Source organism: Leuciscus leuciscus (assembly GCF_965113295.1).
Source record: "Leuciscus leuciscus genome assembly, chromosome: 16".
Classification (NCBI taxonomy): Eukaryota; Metazoa; Chordata; class Actinopteri; order Cypriniformes; family Leuciscidae; genus Leuciscus; species Leuciscus leuciscus.
This window is the reverse complement of record NC_138740.1, coordinates 14,971,467-14,994,298: the sequence shown is the minus strand read 5'-3', so window position 1 is coordinate 14,994,298 and position 22,832 is coordinate 14,971,467. Positions and strand designations below refer to the sequence as shown.

The following is a 22,832-nucleotide window of genomic DNA, read 5'->3' as shown; positions in this document are numbered from 1 at the left end:
GCTTCATGTTAGTTCAGTTAGTTCAACCAAAAATGAAAAATGTGTCATCATTTACTCACCCTAACGTTGTTTCAAATCTAAATGAGTTTCTTTCTTCTGTTGAAAACAAAAGAAGATATTTTAAAGGATGTTGCTAATCAAACAGTTGATGGTAGCCATTGACTTCCATAGTAGGAAAAAAAAAGTCACTGGTTACTGTCAACTGTTTGATTACCAACATTCTTCAAAATACATGTTTTATGTTAAACAGAAAGAAACTCATACAGGTTTGAAACAACACGAGGGTGAGTAAATAATGACAGAATTTTATTTTTCGGTTGAACTGGAACTATCCCTTAAGTCCTAGCACTAGTGGGCGCTGTTTCTTTCGTGAGTTCTTTCTTTTATAACAGTGTCTCGTCTTTTTTTGAGGCACATTTTAAAAACAGGAAGCGCTTTATCCAGTCGTCCATCAAGTCTTATCCTTATGTCTATTTAATAAACTACTACTTGTGGGAATGTGCTGTACTTACGACTTACTTAAAACGTGTTATTTGTAGATAAGGAGTTAAATAGCGTATTCTCAGGATGAGTTTAGAGGTGGCTTGCTTGTCATTTCGCCAGCCGTACGCTACCCTTGTGTTGAATGGCGTGAAAACGATAGAGAGCCGCTGGCGGCCCCTGCTGTCAGAGATGCGGAACTGCACTCTAGCCGTTCACATCGCTCAGAAGGACTGGGAAGACGAGGACTGGAGACTCATCCTCACTGAAAGGCTGGGAATGACAACCCAGCAAACGGAGGAACTTCTGATATCTGGAGACAGGTTTGGACGTGGTGTTATAGCAGGTGAATATTAAATATGAATTGAAGTACTTTTTAATGCTTCAAGCAAGCATTCTCTAAGTAATACCCTGGGTCTAGCCACACCATTAAGTGACTTTGGGGTTTGTGTGTCTATATAAACCATTGTATATGTGCAGGTCTGGTTGACGTTGGGGAGACATGGCGTTGTCCTGAGGATGTTCCCTGTGAAGAGATGAGAGAGCTGGAGACTGCGGCCTGCTTGACTGAACTCAATGTGAAATACCTTACAAGACTCTCAAACCCACGTTGGCTCAGTGAACCAATGTATTCCAGGGGCCATAAAGATGTGTGGACGGTACACATCCCAGTTCATCTACTTCCCTCTGCTGCTTCTCATCCGTGATAGTGAACATTGAAACAAAATACACAGTGTTTGGGTCAGTCCTGGTAATCGGTGTGTTTTGAATATCATAAAATTTGAAAAATCACACTTTTTTTTTACAATTTTTTTGTGTAATCATGATACGGTGATGTAAAACATTTGAAAAATGTATTTGGTCAAGCTTGGGTTCATAAATTGAACCATTTATTAAACAAAATCAATGAAATGGTAGATGAAAAACATCCACCCTGTTAAATTAACAACATTTAAAATACTTATGACACTAATTTATGGGCATTTTTTTTGGGACAACTTATGTCCCTTTAAAACACCAGTTCATAAATGACCAGAAAATATAGATAATATGTTTGAATTGTATTTACTTTCGCACAGACGCATCATTTTACATTTTTCATTTTCAGATACAACTGCCTGGAAGGCATTTTTGTTTACTTTTTAAAGTGTTACATTGATACTCCAATAAATTTTCATTGTTACTTAATTATTAATGTTTTTTTGTGCCATTTTTATTAAATTATTGTCAAAAACTGTTTAGCAGGGTGGACAAGTGGGTATAACAAATGTATGGATGGATCATTTTGTCTCTCACAACACTTACTAGTGTTACTTTTGTTTGAACTGGATTTTGATTGGAAACATTACAAAACATTACTAAAGAACTTTAAATGCACCACTTCTTCCCTGGGCACCGAATCCCAGGAATGACCCATTTGTGTCTGTAGAGTCACTCAGATGTGAGATTTGTAATCCATGTAATGTATGCAGGTTCTATCGTCAATGTTGAATATGAAAACATGCATTTGTTACACGTGATCAATCATAGATACAGTGCTCATTTATAATGAGGTAGTAAGAATAACAGGGCTCTTGGAATATTAAAATAGAACACAAACGTGTAATCATTTCAGGGGAAATGAGGATTCAACACTTCAAAAAATAAATTCTACATTATGGGAGCATAGTTGTAAGGAGATTTTCTTTGTGTTTTCCCCATTAATTGTGAAAAGCTGCTAAGGCAGGATTTGGGATTTGGAGAGGATTTGTAGGAAGAATTGTTCCGAGCCAGATGGGTGCTCACTGCTCACCCCTAACTCCCCCAGGATTTTAACAGAATCCTTGAGACGCTTTCCAAACATTACCTCACGCTATTGCATTTTGGGTAACGTAGTCTTGTTGATATTTATTAGCGCTGGCGTGGCGGTGCGGGAGGCGAGTTTACGAATCAAACTGCGTTGAATGCTGAGTATTAATATGAATGACTTACGTCTTTTCCATTGGAAGATATCGACGCAACGTAATGAATATTCATGAGCAAGCCATCGCCATTGGAAGCTTACGCAGCACAGACCTGATTAACATTTATGAGCGATATCCCTAGACTGTAGGATTTCGCGTCTTTGCGAGTCACAAAGTTTTAGCGTTATCAGTTGCATGGCACACGATGAGCCTTGGATATGCAACATAGCGTGATTTTGACTTTCTGTAAGCTACAGTAGAGGATGGACAAGCGACAGACCGCACCACAGTCAAACCCCGAACCTCCAGACAGGTCAGTGCCAATAACACCCCTTTTATATATTATGACACCCCATCTACTCCATCAGTGGCGTGGATGCGTTCTTGCAAGTCGCGTTGGTATTGTGATCGCTATAGAGATTACGAGGTGTCATAAACCAGGTGTTTCACCGCGTTCCTCGGTTTAGTTACTGAGTGACTTGATGCAAACAGAATCCTGAGGTGTTGTCTCATAACCAGACATGCTGATAAGAAAGTAGGCTACTTTATCAGCATGAGCAACGCTGATGACTTTTCTTTATTAAAGGTGCACTTTTTATAGCTAATTAATGTTTTACTCATGGAACAGTGGTTATATATATATTTTTAAATAAATAATCCACGCATACATGAGATGATAACTGCAGACATAGTCTTAGAAAAAGCTTTTGTTATTCAGTGCAGCGGGTCGCCCCCTCATGGGCGCCGCTGTGTTGATATCACGTGACCAGCCGTGCCATGTAATTGGCTGAGTTACTAGTAGTAAAAAAATCACACACAAAAAACAGTAATTCTAATTCCTTCCAGCCAGTGCTCAACATAGTTTAAAAACTATGAATATAAAAGTACATAAACTACAGATGCAACAGCAGAGTCTGAGTCAACAACATTGTTAAGAATGATTAACTATTAGGGTGAATAAGAGCCAGCTGAACATAAACAAATGCTCACTGAGTGTGCTTATACATATATTATTGTTAGAAGTATTGCGTAACTCACTAACACTTTCATATTATAGTCCCACAGGGGCTCATGTTGAATGGTGCAAACAACTGATTGCAGCCACAATGTCAAGTCCGATCTCTGGATCCATCAGCTCAGAGACTATTTCTAGAGAGTGCAAGGTATGTGTATGTGCTAGTGTTTATATTTTTTTATTTATTTATATATTTTGTTAAAGAAATTCTCAACACAGATCTCTTTCGGTTTGGATTGCATTACTTTTACAAAGAACACATCTGCTTTCTTTTGTTTTGAAGATACTCATGACACTTATGTTCCCTGATTTATTCATGTTTTTTTGTTTTTTTCACTTATATTTTATCAATGTGTGGCAATACGTAGAGGCAGCAGACTGCATACAGAAGCAAACAATATGACGAAACATGTAAATGCTCACTAACTCAAAACAGGTTTCAGGTTTTTTTTATTTATGCATTGCCAGAGATCTCCACCCAGTGTTTTTAGTTTATAGACTCTTATGCAAGAGTCAGCACAGTTTAGACAACTGCTGTTTTTGTCATGAAACCACAGTGGATCAGAACATTGCTGATCAAGTTATTTTGTCATGTCTACTCTCCACTGTTTCAAACAAATTACATATGAAAAATAAATTATTTACTCCTCATTTTGTTACCAAACCCTTTCGGTGGAACACAAAGGGTTATTTTCTCCTGGCCATATCCTAGAATCATAAAAGAATCATAAAAACAGTCCAGATAACTCTGGTGTAATTACTTCTGATGTCAAATGAGCTTTGTGTGAGGAACAGACTGAAAAAGCATGCTGTTAACCAGATACTTAAATCTGTTGAACACAACAACAGATTTGTGAATCATTCAGACCAGTTTTATGAACTAGATCAACTGATTCACTCAAAAGATGGAAAATCTGACTCAAATGAATCAGACATCACTAATTCCCTCATAAACATGACCAGGAGAGCTTGGCATGTCTTGGTTTATGTGAACAACTTACTTTTTGGTCTGTTCCTCACACAAAGCTAGTGGATGATTAGCAAGACTTGGAATATAGTGCACAGGTCATATGGACCAATTTTATAATACATTTATGGGGGGAAAAAAAGCTATGGAACTTCAAACATTGATGAATCTCATGAGTTGAGATCTACTTTTCTGTTAATCATGCAGAACCTCTGATTGATTCTGACACTGCTTCTGTTTCGGTTATTTAAAGGGGTCATATAGCATGTCAAATTAATGTAAATCTTGTCAAATTAAACTCTTTAAATAAAAAAAATTGACTATGATAACAAATTGTTAATTTCAGAACTTCTCTCTCCAGTGCAAAAATACCCTGTATTGAAACATAAAAGTAAAGCACTGTTCTTTTCAGAGTTTTTGGTGCAGAAACCTTGACTTGAAAAATATAAAGCGATACAAAATGTGTATGAGCCCTTTTGACCTTATTACACCTGCATGAAAGCTTGTAGTTCTCATAGTTTCTTGAAATGATTGCATCTTTCCTGTGTGTGGTTACATGCACTGCTCTCTTTTTCTTTCTCTTTCCTCATCGATCTCTGTTTTTTCTGTGGTGTTGTGGTGTTTCTTTGGTGCAGGACTGTGATGTGGAGGTTAAAGGATTTCTCTTGGACAGTGACCCTCAAGAGACTGCCCCCTCTTCGGCAAGTCTTTCTCTGTGTGTGTGTTTGTGTGTGACTCCGTTAACAATTTAACATGATTACTTGCTTACAAACAGAAATAGACAGTTTCAAGACACTTACATCCAATTAAAATAAACAAGCACACAAATGTAATTTTAGGGTTAAATGCTATTTAACATAAAATCATTTTTCCTCTTCTCACTCTTTTTCAAGCTCCCGCTCATGAATTAACCTTGCCTCCCCAATTCACGCTGTAGATGGTAGTTAAGTACCTGCATTTGTATGCATTAACTAGCTTCCCCAAACATGTATTTGAGTCCATCCCCATCTTTGAACTCTGGGACTGTTCATGACCATGGTTTCAGGTGCGACAATGTTGTGCAAGACACATGCTTCTGTTTCTCTTGTGGCAAGTTTTTTGTCGCTAGTAACAAGACAGATGTTATATTTACCTTGTGTGGTTATGTCAGTTAGAAAGTGGCACTGGAACGGGACAGGGGTCAGTCTGTCCATCCATCCATCCATCCATTCATGTCTATATCTATATGTCTGTCTGTCCGTTCATCTATTTATCTGTGTCTATCTATCTGTCTGTCCGTCAGTCTATCTGTGTCTGTCTATATCTGTCTGTCTGTCCATCCATCTATCAATCTATCTGTGTCTGTCTGTCTGTCTGTCTGTCTGTCTGTCCGTCCGTCAGTCTATCTGTGTCTGTCTATATCTGTCTGTCTGTCCATCCATCTATCAATCTATCTGTGTCTGTCTGTCTGTCTGTCTGTCCGTCCGTCAGTCTATCTGTGTCTGTCTATATCTGTCTGTCTGTCTGTCTGTCTGTCCATCCATCTATCAATCTATCTGTGTCTGTCTATCTGTCTGTCCGTCCGGCCGTCCGTAAAATCCTGTAAATGTGGATTTCTTGCATTGTCTGCTTATTATAATGATCTAGTTTTTTTTATATTTACCATAATTGTTGTTGTCCATGTAAATGCACTAATTATAATATTTGGATATCATTTATTTTCATGCTTGCCTGCAAAGGCACTTTAGATTTATTACAGTGAACACATTTTCAGTTTGTTTTTACCCAGTCTAAATTATTTTCTGTGCCGCAGATGCTGTCGAAAGAGCATCATTTGTATTTTAATCTGCTATATGCCTTTCTCCATTATTGATATAGCACATAACTGAATGTGTGAGGGGGAAAATACAGATGGTTTGGCTCATATGCCATTATGAAATATCACCACCCCGTGCCATCTTTCTAGGGCTTTATTAGCATAATGCTGAACAGATCTCCATAGATCTTTTGTCTTGGTGAAGGTCAAGCCTGTTGAATTCCACAGTGCTGTCGTTGTTCTGCAGCTGGACCACAACAGAATGACTGAATTCTCTGATTCGTCTGTGTCCACGAAGCTGCCAAACAGTTCTGTCACTGTGGGTGGAGCAGACCCTCATCCCTCTGGACTCCCTACTGCTTGCTGACAGCAGTTTGCTCACATAAACAGCTTTTTCAGGGCCAAAACATTGACTTGTGGTTCATGGGATCTTAAAAGATAATGCATGTAGGCCAGAGTTTTACTAGTTACTGGTGCTAAATTCACCATCAAGATGCTAGAGTTTTGTACATGGTTGCCAGAACATTATTCTGTTTGCTGAGTGTATTTTAGCTATGTGAAGTGCATATTCCCTTCTGTCAAAGTTAATGAAAGCATCCAAAAATATGAATCTCACTGAGATTTTCTTCAGTGCTGTGAATTACAGCTCTGCCTTCCGCGTTTAGTTTACAGCCTCAAACATCGGACCGGCTGTTTGCTTTAGGCAGAGAGAGAACTTAAAGTTTGGGAGTGGTGGAAAGGAAACCACATACAGAGTATTTCTGTATCTGAGAGGTATTTTTATAAATCACCATTTGTTTAATTCTTGTTTAACACACACTTTAAGAGCAAGAACTACTAAGACTGGTTTGACGATAACTCAGACACCATCCACAATCTGTTTAAGGATACGCGAAAAGCATACCGACAACCCTTTAGGCAACTTTAGACAACCCTTCATCCATTAAGACTAGATAGCATTGGCAGGCAGCTCGGAGGAAAGTACAAAAGGAAATACGGGCCATACAGAAAGAGTGGTGGACTGAAAAGGCACATGAAATCCAATCCTCTGCCGATAAAAATGACATGCATAATTTTTTAAATGCTGTCAAAACCATCTACGGTCCAACAAATCGCTGCGTCACTTCGCTGAAAACAGCTGATGGTCAAACACTTCTGAAGGACCAGAATAGTATCCTATTGAAATGGGCTGACCATTTTGACATCCTGCTCTGATGCAGACCCCACCATCCTGGATGAATTGCCTGAACTTTCTTTCTTTCTTTCTTTGTTTATTCATATAGCACTGCTAAATGCAACCGAGGTTGCCCAAAGTTCTTTACATTAGAATAAAAAAGAATAAAAGATCAAATATAAAACATACATACCGGTAATAACAAATCTCACACCACAGACACCACATATACCACATTGAGATTACGTGTTATAAACGGTCAATGATAAATGCGCCTCGAGCATGTTCCTGAATACTGATATAGATTTAGCAGATCTAATAGATAGAGGCAGCTCATTCCATAATCTCGGTCCCATAACAGCGAAAGTGCGATCACCTTTATGAAGGCGTTTAGTCCTTGGTACGACAAGAAGTATTTGATTTTCTGAACGCAATGCTCTAGGGGGATTTTAAGGAATCAAAAGTTTTGCAAGGTACACGGGGGCCTGATTGTTTAGAGATTTGTATACAAACATTAAAATCTTATATTTGACTCTTAAGATGAAAGTGGAGCCAGTGCAAATTAGCTAAAATCGGATTAATAGTTCCATATTTCTTAATCCTCTTTAACAGCCTCGGCGCAGCATTTTGCACTGATTGTAAACAGGCCAGAGATGCCACAATAGAGGGAGTTACAAAAATCGAGACGCGATAGAACAAAAGTATGAATAACTCTTTCGAAATCTACATTAGATAAGAAAGGTTTCGTTTTTACTAGGAGACGCAGATTATAAAAACAAGCACCTACCACCGAATTGATTTGCTTCTACATTTTTAGGTTATCATCGATTTGGATGCCTAAATCTCATACCGACGTTTTACAGTAAGGCACCAATGAGCTCGAATCTAAAAGGACCTTGGTAGGGTCATTTGGCTGGCCAAACACAATGACCTCTGTTTTGTTCTCGTTTAACATTGACATTTTTTGCCATCCAGTTTTTAACATAATTTAGGCGAGCTAAAAGACAATCCAAAGATTTCGTCGGGTGTCTTAGTGGCGTCGGCAAAACAGTGGAATGATACTCCTTGCTTTCTAAAAATGCTACCCAATGGGATCAAGTACAAAGAAAAAAGTGTTGGAGAGAGAATAGACCCTTGTGGTACACCCCATGGTAGGCGTCTTTTAGTGGAGGTCGAATTTCCATAATTGACTGAAAAATATCTATCACTTACAAAGGATTGAAACCATTTCAAAACTGTACCCTTTAAAACCTACTGTGTGTTCAAGGCAAGAGATAAGGATATCATGATCAATGGCTGCGCTCAAATCCAGCAACACCAGAATAACAGCATCTCCTTTGTCTAGTGCAAAAAATATATAATTTAAAGGGTAACTAAACCCTAAACCAACTTTTTTTAGTAAATGATCTGTAAGAATGGGGCTTTATTAGTGCTGTTCATTGATTCGAGTAACTTTTTTGACATTTGGGTATAAAGTGTTTTAATTCTACAATATATGGTGTAAAAACGTCTGAGTGCTGCCCTCTTCAGGTTGAACGGTGGCTACTGCAGTTGAATTTTCCTATTGGATGTTAGCGGTACTACGTGACGTAAGCGGTACTATGTGACGTAAGCAGGTTCCAGCTCACCACGCCCCTGGTACGAGCTCACCACGCCCTTGGTATGATGAGCTAGCGTAGATTTATCACAGGTCAGGAGGATACGTAGGTGTAGTGTTGCTGGTTGCAACATCACTGTTGGACTGCATAGCTTTCCAGCAGACTTGTAAATTAGGCGACAGTGGTTGCATGCACTTGGCCTGGAAGACCGTGAGTGTGAAACCTGCATTTTACGCGGAATTGCTTTTGAAACGCAATAGAGGTGGAAATGGGCTTCTCCACACAGCTCGCGCTGAAAAGCGACACAGTGCCAAACGCTGCTCCTCCTGCATGGACTCCACCACCACAGCGGCGTCTTGATGTGAGTGATCATATATATTTTAATCACAATTTATGGTTAGGCTAAAGTTAATCCTCTGGGGTCGACAAACGCGTCGGCGCATTTTGCTAGATTTTTTCACATAGCGGCAAAATATGAATATGCCTACAGAGAGCGCGCGCTATTGACATCAACTCGATAAAGCTCATCAGATGCATGTACTTTACGTCGTCTTGCGACCCTGTGAGTCACTCTCCATTTTAGAGAATCTGACAGCAGGTCTCAGGTGCACGCCCCCCCCCCCCACTCACGGTTCGTCCCCTCTATCTCCGCTGGGCTCTGCCCACTTTTCTAGCATTTTTCAAATATTGCCAGTGGGTGGAGTCAGGCTCTGACCAGGGGTTTAGTTACCCTTTAAAACTTGCAGCAGTGCCAACTTCAGCAGTGCCGGATTGAAACGTTTCTACTATAGAATTTTCATTTAAAAATGGAAGTAATTGTTGGAAAACTAGTTTTTCTAAAATTTTCGAGACCAAAGGCAGCTGTGAGATAGGTCTATAATTCTTCATATCATCCGGGGTCAGATTTGGCCGCTTCCGCATGGGTGTCAACACAGCATGTTTAAACTCTTGTGGGCATGAGCCTCTAAGCAGGCTTTTGTTGGTCAAATGCACTGAACTCACTGATACACAGTCGAAAGCCTGCTTTAACAACCGACTGGGCATCATCTCGTTTATACAGCGGGTGGGTTTGCACAATGTCTTGTAGTAGTGATGAAGTAATAGGCTGAAACTCCCTCCACTCTGCAATACAGGCAGGAGTGTCTGATGGATCAAAAGCCACAAACGGAATCTGGGAACGCTGATCAATGATCGTTTGGCTGAAAAAATATAAAAACTCCTCACATGAAATCCGGGAGGACTTTTGGTGTGTGTTGTTTAACGGATTAATAACAGAATTTATAATCGAAATCAGGATTTTCTGACTACCAGCATTATCCCTAATAATGTTAGAAAAGTAAATATTTGTTTGCATCTCTTGTGGCTTTCTGGAATTGGAATAAAGAGTCTCTGAGAGATTCATAGTGGGCTTGCTCTTTTTCCATTTTCTCTCTGCCTGCCAACATTGTCTTCTGAGGGAATGAATCATTTCATTTAACCAGGGATTTACTTTTGATTTATGTTTTTTTATGGGTCTTAACCGAGCAATACAGTCCAAAGTATCAACACAGGTGGATTTTAACAAAGTCCAATGGTTTTAAATGGCGCAGAGAATTAGACATTTGTAGAATCACTTAGTTTCCTTGACCAGCTCACAGAGTCATCCAAAAGCACAGGTTGAATGCCAGTCGATGTCTTAAAAGTGACAGGCATATGATCTGAAAAATTTGTCTCACAAACCATTACATCATCAATTTGCAAATTATGAAGTCTAACATATGACCCAGTTTGTGAGTAGGGCTATTTACCCATTGCACCAAGTCAAACGATTCAATCAGATTTAAGAATTCACTTGAAAGTGTGTCCTTACCACAGGAAATATGCACATTAAAATCCCCCAAGAGCAAAAAGCGATCATACTTAGTAGACATTTCGCTCAGCAAATCAGAAAATTCCTGGACAAACATTCTATTTGTAGTATGTAACATGAGTTTATGTAACATACTTGTCCCTATTCAAATAAACTTAAATAAATAAATAAATATTTGGTTTCGGAGGCCGATAGACTAAGCCGACCGTCACAGGGTTTGTAGCTGTCATTTGAAACGGTTGAAGTTCAAAGCTTTGTAGAGGTTCAACTGGGAGTATGAGCTTCCTCACATCCACAATCTCAGTCTACCACCAACCTTCCCGGAGGTTCTATCATCTGTCCGTTCCCTTAAGAGCAACAAGTCCCCTGGCGCTGATAACATCCCTGCTGAGCTACTGAAGGAGGGAGGGTACATATGAATGCGCACCCTCTACCAGTACATCACCAAGGCCTGGACTGATGAGAACATCCCACAGAAATGGAGAGATGCAAACATTTTAGTCATCTATAAGAACAAGGGTGGCAAGGCAATAGGGGCATATCACTCCTTTCTGTTGGTGGTAAGGTCATGGCCAAGGTGCTGCTTCAGAGACTTATTAACAACATCACTGAGTCAACGCTGCCAAAATCACAGTGTGGGTTTAGAAAGAACAGGAGCACGATCGACATGATCTTCACAGCCCGGCAGCTTCAGGAAAAGTGCCGGGAGCAACATCAGGACATTTTTATGGCCTTTGTCGATCTCTCGAAAGCATTCGATACTGTGCAAAGAGAGCTCTTATGGGATGTCCTCCTGAGGTTTGGCTGTCCCAATAAGTTTGTTAACATCCTCTACCAATTCCATGATGGGGTGACTGCTCGGGTGACCATAGGCGGACAAGAGTCCGAGCCCTTCCTTGTGAGGCAGGGGTGAGGCAGGGGTGTGTGCTAGCGCCAGTTCTCTTTAACATCTTCCTCCTGTGTGTCACGAAGCTTCTCCACAACGAGATTGAAAACAGCAGTGGTGTGGCAGTGGACTTTAGATTAGATGGCAACCTCTTTAATATTAGGAGGCTACACGCAACCACAAAAATCTGTAGAGAGCAGGTCCTGGAGCTGCAGTATGCAGACGACTGTGCTTTTGTGGCCCATACTCCCTGTTTTGTAAAGCCTCATTCAAACTTTCAGTCCAAATAAGATTTTTGTGCATATGAGATTGAAACCAGATCAGATTTAGCAAGTGTGAACAGCAAAAAAAATCCCATGAAATGCGATTACATATCTGTTTCGAAATACATTCATTTGTGGTTGTCGAGCGTTGTTGTGTTGTAAATAAGACAACATCTGTATTGCAAACCCCCCATGTTGTGGTTGTTTTTGGCGTATAGCTACCAATGCAACGTCAAGTTCTTCAGCATTACATGAGAATCACAAGCTAGGAAGCAGGTTGGATATAAACTTTGCAGAGCAGTGGGCCTCCAGGAGGAGGGTGGAAGACCTACTGTATGCCATAGACTTTCACTGAAGGGGGGACATGGGCCATATTTAGGGACCATAATGTTATAGCGACATTGGGCTCTGGGTTTGCTCTTATGACTTGACCAGTATGTTGCCTAGAAACCAGCCACAAAAATAGAAAATAGAAATTCCCTGCAAAATGGTGTGTAGTTTTACATATTCTGCTTATGTAAGTGTCATGTAAAATGCATTAACCTAAATGCCAAAAGCCAACATTCTAGATTCTAGAAATCCAAATAAGACTGATGGCATATGTCTGTATTAATCAGAATTTTTCAGAACTTCTAAAGAACATCTTATCAGATTAAAAGCTTATTCAGAGTATGGACCTTAATCGGAAAATAATGTGCATGTAATCATATCAAGAATGTGTTTGTTCCAATGTGTGACAGGCACTCAGAGAAGGAAATAAGCAGGCTCAGATGGAGGAGGCTCCACGTGTTCCTGGAGAAACCATCAAGGCTATTGGTAAGGACCTTAACACGTGCGCATTTGTGGTTTAGCATCTTTTTACCTGATGTAACAGTACAGAACCATCATGAAGCATAGCAAGTTAAAAATAATATGACATAGTAAGTTAACATTTAGGTCACAAGGTCAGTGGACAAGGCTTTAAATATTATTGTCGTCCTTTTTAGTTAGTATGGGTTAGATAAGTGGATGGAATTAGTCTTCCACAGATAGATAACCTTTGTATGCAATGGTGTTTTCACAGTCAAAGACGTCATGTATATCTGTCCATTCTCTGGGGTTGTGAGAGGGACTCTCACCATCACTGATTACAAGCTCTACTTTAAGAGCCTGACACGGGTAAACACACTCTTCAACTTATTTTTACATTCTCAAAATAATATTAATATTAATATTAAAGAATAATATTAAGGAACTAGCGGCAACAAAAGCTTACTTTGGTGTCGCCTCATGTCAGTGTTCTGGGTCAAAAAATTGTGCTTGAACATTCAAGTAAGGATGCACGATATATCGGCCACCATATCTCTCTCGGCCGATATATGTTCATTTTTTATGTTCATATGTTTTTTCACATGTTATCGTTATCGGCTCAAAAAAAATTGGCCGATATATTAAAGCTGATAATTAATGGATTCAAAATGTGTATTTAGATTTATCGGCCAATATATTGGTTATCGGATTTCAAATAAAAAGAATTATCGGTTATTGGTAACGGCCAAAAATGTCATATCGGTGCATCCCTACCACTAAGTAGTTTTGTCAAAAATATTGATGTTTCGATACATGTAAATACTGTAATATTTTTGCAGTATCGATACACCAATATCCATGTGACACTGAAGGCTGGAGTTCAGCTTTGTATCACAGGAATAAATTACATTTTAATAATATTTCTGTAATACTGTATTTTTGATCAAATAAATGCACCCTTGGTGGGCATAAGAGACTTGTTTCAAACACATTAATACATTTTAATTATTTCAAACTTTTGAACAGCATCATACTGAGTTTCTGTTGAGTTACTGTCTCAGTAGATTGATTAAATTAGTGCTTTTATTCCAGAGTGTTTTCTCAGATCTCAACAAGCACAAATGTTTTGATTGGTTATTAAGGTTGTTTCTGTGTTTACGAAAGGATTCTCCATTTGTGCTGGATGTGAATCTCGGAGCCGTAAGCAGACTCGAGTCTATCGCTGTTCAGAGTCACGGAGACAACACTCAAGGACTTGAGATAGTCTGCAAGGCAAAGGACAAATCAGTTTTCTTCTTTTCCACCCTTCATTGGCTCTTGGCCTATGGAAGCTTATTTCTGCCACTGAATAAAAAATAAATAAAAGGTAATTATCTCACAAATCTGACTTTTTTCTCAGAATTGCGTGATATAAAGTCACAATTGCGTGTTATAAAGTCAGAATTGTATGATATAAAGTTGCAATTGCGAGTTACAAAGTCAGAATTGCGAGTTCTAAAGTCAGAATTGCGAGATATAAACTCACAATTGCGAATTCTAAAGTCAGAATTGCGTGATATAAAGTTGCAATTGCGAGTTCTCAAAATTTCGAGATGTAAAATCGCAAGTGCGAGAGAGAAAAAGTCGCAATTACCTTTTTTTTTTTTTTTATTCTGTGCGGAAACAAGCTTCCATACTTGACCCCTTCACTTTCCTGGCTTAGCTTTTTATTCTCTTGCACACATTTTAAAATTGACCATTTCTTTTCACAGGACCTGAGAAACCCCCGGTTTGCGTACAAGAAGGAGGGACAGAGCGATTTGGAGGTGTTTGAAATAATGTCAAAGTATGCGTTCCCTGTCTCCCACAACCTGGTACGACTTCTTGAAAACACCCACACATGACACCTGCGTGAGGATGTGCTATACACACCATAGCGCACTAGCTGATGATGTTTCAATGTGTTCAATGATACACATTCCTTCTCTTCCCTCAGCCTCTCTTTGCCTTTAAATACCGAGAGAAGTTTCCAGAAGATGGCTGGAAGATCTACGACCCAATCGCTGAGTACAAGAGACAGGTAAGAACTGTCATCACCACTTGCATCACCATATGCAAAATGTTTGTATCGGGACAGGTAATCATTTTGGTATTGCAGTATGTTCTGATGTCGGTGTTGTGGGTGATGGCAGGGTCTTCCAAACGAGAGCTGGATCATCAGTAAAGTGAACAGCAGTTATGAGGTGTGTGAGACGTATCCTGCTCTGCTGGTCCTGCCTTCAAACGTCACAGAGGATGAACTGAAGAGAGTGGCGGCCTTTAGGGCCAAACGGCGTTTCCCTGTAAGAAGTTTTAATTTTTAAATTTTTTAAATCTTGTTTAACAGTTAAGTTTTACTTTACAACGGGCCTTTGTTTGGCCAATTGAAATATCCACTTGCAGCATCTGTATTGTCATCAGTGCTATTATAGTTAACAAAAACGGGTTTGATTCTCAGTACAGGCATGGTTTGCAGTGTGTGTGTGTGTGTGTGTGTATTCACTACTCACTGCTTCTAATGTGTGTGCTCTAACTTGGATGGGTTAAATGCATAGGACAATGCAAATCACATGTCACTTTCACATAAAGCTGTGATATCAAGTGGTTGTATACTTACTTTTTAATAGGCCTTCTCATTAACACCATTATTTATAAATTCAGACCGATTTGCAAATACGGAACACACTCGAAAACGAGAGACGGTATGTTGTGGAAAAATTCTGTATTTCTTATATGCATTTGTTTTGAATCATTGAATCATGTATTTCTGTGAGTATCTTAGCAGCTGACGGAGGACAGGAAGGAACAGACGCAATAAAACGGATGGGCCAGGGAGATTGTAAGACCTGGGCTCGAGAAATGGTTCAGTCAGGAGAATACAGGGGTCGTTCAGTATTAAAGTGAAGCCCCATGCCCTCTCAGGAGGGGAACAGGAGATTATAAATGGAAGCCTTTTGGCTTCTCAGGGACAAATAACAATTTGACCTGCCCCGGGGGGTAGAAGCCATTCCAAACCGGTTAAGATATGAGGATATCAGTAAGGAAAGTTACAGAATCTGGGGAGGAGGAGTATAGTGTCAGAGAAGACACTATAAAATGTCTGTTTTTGTTGAGTCTGTTAGGTTCTGTCTTCCTGATACCGGGTAGCTGCGGTAACAGTGAACAGAATTCTCTCAGAGAATAAACTTTTTCTCTTTATTACAATTTGCCTCTGAAAGTTTTCTTATGCCTTTTGATGCTGTTTGATTAACCTTTGAAAATTGCCATTACACGGTATTTATCTCGTTAACATCGCCGTAACCAATCATAACGCTATGGAGGCAGTTTTTAACTATGGTTTTAAATATTAAATGCTGTTTTATTTGTTCTGTCATGGCCATCTTCTTAAACGTAATCACATTCCCTCAGGTGCTGTCCTGGATTCACCCTGAGAGTCAGGCCGCTATAGTGCGCTGCAGTCAGCCACAGGTTGGCCCGTCAGACCGTCGCTGCAGGGAGGATGAGCGGTACCTTCAGACGATACTCGACGCCAACGCTCAGTCTCACAAGCTCTGCATCTTTGATGCTCGCCAATGCACTGTGGCTGACACCAACAAAGTAAGAAACTGTGTTTTAAAAAACAAATACTACAGCCAGTTTTGGGGGTAATGCGAGTTACGTAATCAGATTACTTTTTACAAGTAACTTGTTAAGTAACGCATTACTTTGAAATTTACAACAAAATATCGAGTTACTTTTTTAAACAAGTAACGCAAGTTACTTTGTTTTTCCATTTATTGCCTGACATCTGTTCTGTCCACATGTTGAGAGAAATCGTGATTAAGGTGCAGAGTCGTTGTGTGTAAACATTATGGTTATTGTAGTTCTAGACTAAATGTGAGCATTTACTCATCTCACTTGCACAAAAACAGATTCAGCAGTTCTCAAAATGAATAAAAACTGTAAAATGCTAACTCAGAATAATGGAATGTTCAATTATAAAAAAATTATAAAAAAATAAATAATTCAATTACTAAAAAGCAAACAAACGAGCCTAGCCCAGGTGAGGAAAAATGTACGCAAAAGTAATGTAACATTACTTTCCATAAAAAGTAACTAAGTAATGCAATTAGTTACTTTTGTAGGGAGTAACACAATATTGTAACGCATTACTTTTAAAAGTAAATTTCCCCAACACTTTTATTCAGGAAGGACACGTTAAATTCATCAAAAGTGACGGTAAAGACATTTATAATGTTACAAAATATTTATGTTTCGAATAAATGCTGTTCTTCAAAAAATTATTAAGCATCACTACTGTTTTCAACATTGATGATAATAAGGCTATGAAAGAAATTATATAAAGCTCAAAGATTGATGAGCTATGTCAAAACATTACAGCATCATGTGTGATGACCATCTTGTGCCAGCAACAAACCCACTACTGTACCAGATTTTCTGGAATGGCTGATTTGTGGCTCCACATTTATAGACCAAAGATGGAGGATATGAGATTGAGAGTTTCTACATCAATGTGGAGCTGAACTTTCTGGAGATCCCCAACATACATGTGATGAGAGAATCCCTGAGGAAACTCAAGGAGGTGGTGTATCCTGCCATCGACCAACAACACTGGTTCTCATCCGTGGATTCTACGCACTGGCTGGAATACATCAGGGTGAGAATCTGGATTATGTCACTACACCTTGTTCGTTTTTGAAGCCATGATCGCAGTCAGGTGGTCATTATATCCTGAATTTCACACTCAGGAATTTTCATTGATGTTTCTGTTCTGTATGTTTTAAAATATTTCTTTCACTTTAATTTACAAGCAAGCAATTCATTGGCTGATTCTGTAGAGAGGCTTGTTGAAGTATCTTTCTGGGGCTGGATTCACGAAAATCTTCTAAAGAAGAATTTCTGAAGATAAATTCAAAGTTGTTCATATTTCAAGTGAAATTATTTCAAAATCATGCATTACTGTCCATAAAAAAGTACCTAAGTAACGCGTAAGTAGCGCAAGCTACTGTATATGTCGTCTGCCACTTTAATTGCTCGAGCAGGGTAGATTCTGATTGGCTGTCAATGTTTTTAATGTTCATCAGCTGGGAAAAAATTGTTCTGAAAGAGATTCCAACAATATCATTTCTCTGTGAAAAAATAAATAAAAAGTATCTCTTAAAGGTACAACCTCACTGTTTTCTCTAGCTCTTGCTAGCAGGTGCGGTTCGCATCGCAGACCGAATCGAGTCGGGTAAGACGTCAGTGGTGGTGCACTGCAGTGATGGCTGGGACCGCACGGCTCAGCTCACCTCTCTGGCCATGCTCATGCTGGACGCGCACTACCGCTCGCTCAGGGGCTTCCAGGTGCTGCTGGAGAAGGAATGGCTGAGCTTCGGACACCGCTTTGCTTCGGTCAGTGACATTCTGCATATAAGGAAAAACACACACTGCATTGAATGTGTACCAACATCTCACTGTATCTTCCTCTACCTCTGTCTTTCTGTCTGTTAGCGTGTGGGACATGGAGATGGGAATCACGCAAACTCTGAGCGCTCGCCTCTCTTTGTGCAGTTCATCGACTGTGTCTGGCAAATGACACGACAGGTGAGGAAAAAGTGGCAAGTGGAGCTGAGAAAAAAAGAAAAATTAAACGTATGATGATACGACGTTATTATATCAGCCTTTTACAAGTTTTGTCTTTTGTTCTCTCCATAGTTTCCCTCTGCATTTGAATTCAATGAGCTGTTTCTGGTCACGGTGCTTGATCACCTCTACAGCTGCCTGTTTGGGACGTTTCTCTACAACGGCGAGCAAGAGCGAGTCTCGAAGGCAAGAACAGATGCGTGCAACTGTTATGCGCATTAATGTCACTTGGTTTTAATGCCTGTTTACACCTTGACACTTTATGCGTTTTCTGTGTCTGGATAGCTGTCAGATCGTGAAAAGACCAGGTGCAAATGCCCTCCGAAATGCTTTCGGATTTAAAAGGGACCGGTTATGCCCCTTTTTACAAGATGTAATAGAAGTCGCAAGTGTCCCCAGAATGTCTGTAAAGTTTAAGCTCAAAATACTCCACAGATCATATTATACCATGTTGTAAATTACCATTTTAGAGTGGAAGGAAAAACATGCTGTTTTCTTGAATGTAACTTTAAAGGACAAGTTCGGTATTTTACACTTAAAGCCCTGTTTTCAGATCGTTTCTGATGAAATAGAACGGTTAAGATTGAAATTTGGACAAATCGTGAGCTTAGAATTATAAGGTTCTATCTCCACTTTTGGTCGAAATTGAGTTTTTGACATAATCTGATCCATTAGGTGTTTATTAATGCCTGTGTGGTGTTATTTTTGTAAAAAAAATATTTTGTTAGTAGTTATTAATAAAATAAAAAGGTTCCATCTCTCCATTGCCAGCTAGGATGTAAAAACTTTGATGCTCAATATCTCAGAACTACCCTGGAACAATCCTTCCTAAAACGTATTAAACTTTAGTTTACAAAGACGTGAAACTCACCGAGTGGTTCACTGATATGCTCACACAAAAATCGCTGCAAAAGATGCTTTCCAACAGGTTTTATCTTAGTTTTTGTCTCCACTGACTTGTATTGGATGTGCTGTGAGATACGGTATTACTCCGCCGCCGGAAACTGGGCTGGAGTATCTATTATTCAAGCTCTCAACGGAAGAATGTACGGGTGTGAGGCGTTTGGAAAAATAGGTCCACAGTTTTACAACAAATGGTAAAACACCTGTTGGAAAGCATCTTTTGCAGCGATTTTTGTGTGAGCATATCAGTGAACACCCCTGACCACTCGGTGAGTTTCACGTCTTTGTAAACGAAAGTTTAATGCGTTTTAGGAAGGATTGTTCCAGTGCATCTATGCAGCCATTGTGGAGGTGGGGGGGTGCTACCACAGAAACCGAAAATTCTCGGGCCAGCAGCATTTGTCCAAATTTCAATCTTAACCGTTCTATTTCATCAGAAACGATCTGAAAACAGGGCTTTAAGTGTAAAATACCGAACTTGTCCTTTAAATGCAAATGAGCTGCTGCACCGCACCCCGCTTTCCAGAAGAGGGCAGAGCCTCTACAGCTTGTGCATTAGGTTATGATTATCATCTCTATCTCTTACGCTCACGTGACACTGCAGTTCTTCATCATGATGAAAGTTTATTATCTGCATGCGTTTTAAAGCCATATCAGTCTAAACTTCTGATATATGGATATCTGAGCACACACATCCAAAGCACGCGCACAGAAAGCTGGATGTCAGACGGCGAGTCCCGTGAGAATTAAACCAAGTTCTCTTTCACGTCTTATTGCGCTTAAACTGTCAAATACACACAAGGTTATGTCAAAAACATGTGAGTACCTCTTCAGCAAGCTGACGTGTTAAATCCTTTAAATAAAACTGAAAGTAAGTCACTGATGATAAATAAAATGCAGCTCATATCTGTTGCTTTGGTTGACGTGAACTGGAATTTAAGTGACCAGGTGTAAACAGGGCGAAAGGGCTTAAAGTAATTCTGTCATGATTCACTCACCCTCATGTCATTCCATTCTGATTGTGCAGGAGGTTTACAGTAAGACCGTTTCTCTATGGTCATATGTGAACAGCCAGCTTGAGGAGTTTACCAACCCGCTGTATGTGAACTACGAGCACCACGTTTTATATCCGGTAGCCAGTCTGAGACATCTAGAGCTTTGGGTCAGTTATTATGTGCGCTGGAATCCTCGCATGAGGCCACAGGTGAGCAGGGGATGCGGAAGATGATGGTTGACCTAATGTTTAATAACTCATCATTCCACATGTGTTTCAGTGGAAGTAGGTGAAAATGTGTTTTGTGAACTTGTTGAACTGTAAAGCCTTACATATGAAATCATTTTTATTTTTATTTTATTTTATTTTATTATTTTTAATGGAACAGTTTATTGAACCTTTAGACAAAATAGTTTTAAAAATAATTCCATAAGTGTTTTTTGTGTATCATATTTGTTACATCATAATCAAGGAGGGAGAAAACACCTAATTTGTATTTGCTTAGGCCAAAACTAAGCAAAAATATGCAACTTGGTGCAGTTGCTGATATTTATGTGTAATATTTATATAAATTTGGCCATATATTTATATGTTTAAAAAGTAAGAAGGAATTCTGATTGCTTTTAATGTAAATAAATGAGGTCTTTAACAGTATTTGCAGACTATGTACATAAAATGCATATACATATCAGTAGACACTAGATCACGTAATAATATGTCTTAGTAATATGATATGTAAATCTGGACTAAAGTTGCTTCAGTCCAGTGAGTGTTCATCTTGAAATATTACTAACAATATAAAAGTTATTACGTTTACTATACAAGTAACTAAAGATTTCACAGCAGAAATACGTGTACCACAACCTGAAGATGGACTTTTTTAGAATTAGCCTTTTACTTGATAAAAAAAAGTTCAAACTATCAATCAGACGACAGAAGGCATGTATTTTATTTTATTATTTAAATGCATGCCATTACATATATTTTTGACCATTTATTTTAGACCTTTTCTATTGTTTTCCTATATAAACGTGCTACTTGACATGTATTCGCCATTTGATTTACAATGCAGTTAATACTGCCATTGGATACTTCACATTTGGGAGCAAACATATGAACTTGGTTGCTCAGGTCAGCTGAATTTTAATTGGATAAAGAAAATATATACAAAACATTTGTGCTATTGTTTTTATCTCCTACTTGAACTTAATAAAACTATTTTTTAGAGTACAGAGTCCTTTTTTTGTTGCATTTTGATAAAGAAAATATAAAAAGGCAATTTAACAATTATTTATCAATGCATTATTTATTCTTACATTTGACATTTATATGTATTTATTTATATATACATTTTAATTTGACCTTTTTATTTTTATTATTTGTTTATTATCTTGTAATTTAATTGAAATTTTACAAAAGTTTAAAATGTTGTGATGTAAAAACTTCACCTTTAGTGAATCTATTGGCTCTTTTTTACCCCTTGTCTGTCTGTCAGGTTCCTGTTCATCAGAGTCTGAAGGAGTTGTTGGTCCTGAAGTCTGAGTTGCAGAAGAAAGTGGAGGAGCTAAAACGAGATGCAGCTTCATCACATTCTTTCTCCTCTTCCTCAGAGCATGAAGGCATACCCATGCAGACTACCGTCTGAGCATTTGGTCATGAGTGCCATCTAAAGGCCATGAAGCCAAAGGCTAAATCCCGTAGCACTACATTCAACAAACATTTTCCATATAATGAGTTTTCTATGCATAACTTTTTGAAGGGTATTTTTATTTTGTCACTTACTGTTGGGGGTAAAAATGAAAATTGCACATTCGGTTGATGATTTTAACATCTGAGCTTCATCAAGGGATGGGTTTCAAGCATAGGAGTTGTTTTATTTTGTTATCAATTTTTGTAATTAACAATAAAATGTAATCCAGAACAAAAACATACCTGAATATACCAGTGGCTTTGGCAAGAAGGTTCTTGCTCTTTTATTGCCTCCAAGAATTACTACTAATTAATATGTAACATAATTCAGAATCATGCATAATATAAACTTGCTCTGTGGTAGCACATTTATTTAACACATAAACTGCCACCTTCAGATAAACTATTATTATTTTAAATGCAATTCAATATTACTATGACATAAGAATTACTAAAAGTTGCCTAATGCATACATATTTTATTGTCTAGATGCATTTCTAATACCAATTTTTAAAATGTTTTTTATATACTTTTTTATAATGTCTAATTTGTTATAAGCTTACATTTGTAATTGTGTATATTAATGTTGAACACAGAATTTTGTTGTATGAAGAAAGAAATCTTACAGAAACTGGTGTTGTATCTGCTGCTTTTGGTATTCCATTAAATCTAATTTCTGATTGTTCTATCTGCAAATGTACTTTTAATTAGACAAAATATAGTTACTTAAATGTTTTTTTAAAACCTTTTTTTTTTAAAGCATTGGTTTGAAGTACATGTAAATGCCATTTAAGCTAAATGTTTATAATAAAACAAATAATTATTGTCAATCTTAACACTAGCT

At 38.5% G+C, this 22,832-nt stretch overlaps 2 protein-coding genes across 3 annotated transcripts; both read left to right on the top strand.

Moving 5' to 3' along the window:
* The first annotated feature begins 79 nt into the window (after positions 1-79).
* LOC309478280 (protein EOLA1) lies at positions 80-2,143 on the top strand. Its single transcript, XM_082141867.1, has 2 exons — positions 80-826; positions 961-2,143. Exons 1-2 carry the CDS (start codon positions 568-570, stop codon positions 1,185-1,187), a joined length of 486 nt encoding a protein of 161 aa, XP_081997993.1. The 5' UTR covers positions 80-567; the 3' UTR covers positions 1,188-2,143.
* A 135-nt stretch (positions 2,144-2,278) lies between these two features.
* Positions 2,279-22,818, top strand: mtmr1b (myotubularin related protein 1b). Of its 2 annotated transcripts, XM_082141849.1 has the most exons (16): positions 2,279-2,736; positions 3,481-3,586; positions 5,041-5,106; positions 12,711-12,786; positions 13,034-13,128; positions 13,924-14,031; positions 14,511-14,612; positions 14,735-14,818; positions 14,931-15,080; positions 16,186-16,374; positions 17,249-17,434; positions 17,965-18,171; positions 18,271-18,363; positions 18,475-18,588; positions 20,333-20,509; positions 21,795-22,818. In XM_082141849.1, exons 1-16 carry the CDS (start codon positions 2,687-2,689, stop codon positions 21,942-21,944), a joined length of 1,953 nt encoding a protein of 650 aa, XP_081997975.1. In that variant the 5' UTR covers positions 2,279-2,686; the 3' UTR covers positions 21,945-22,818. The 2 variants fall into 2 exon arrangements, with proteins under 2 accessions (XP_081997975.1, XP_081997976.1); XM_082141850.1 differs by lacking the exon at positions 5,041-5,106.
* The last annotated feature ends 14 nt before the right edge of the window (positions 22,819-22,832 follow it).

Coding starts and splice junctions, on each gene's coding strand:
- mtmr1b (XM_082141849.1), top strand. CDS start 2,687: ATGGACAAGCGACAGACCGCACCACAGTCAAACCCCGAACCTCCAGAC. Junction 16,375..17,248: donor CTGTGGCTGACACCAACAAA/GTAAGAAACTGT, acceptor CCACATTTATAG/ACCAAAGATGGAGGATATGA. Junction 18,589..20,332: donor AGCAAGAGCGAGTCTCGAAG/GCAAGAACAGAT, acceptor CTGATTGTGCAG/GAGGTTTACAGTAAGACCGT.
- LOC309478280 (XM_082141867.1), top strand. CDS start 568: ATGAGTTTAGAGGTGGCTTGCTTGTCATTTCGCCAGCCGTACGCTACC. Junction 827..960: donor TGGACGTGGTGTTATAGCAG/GTGAATATTAAA, acceptor GTATATGTGCAG/GTCTGGTTGACGTTGGGGAG.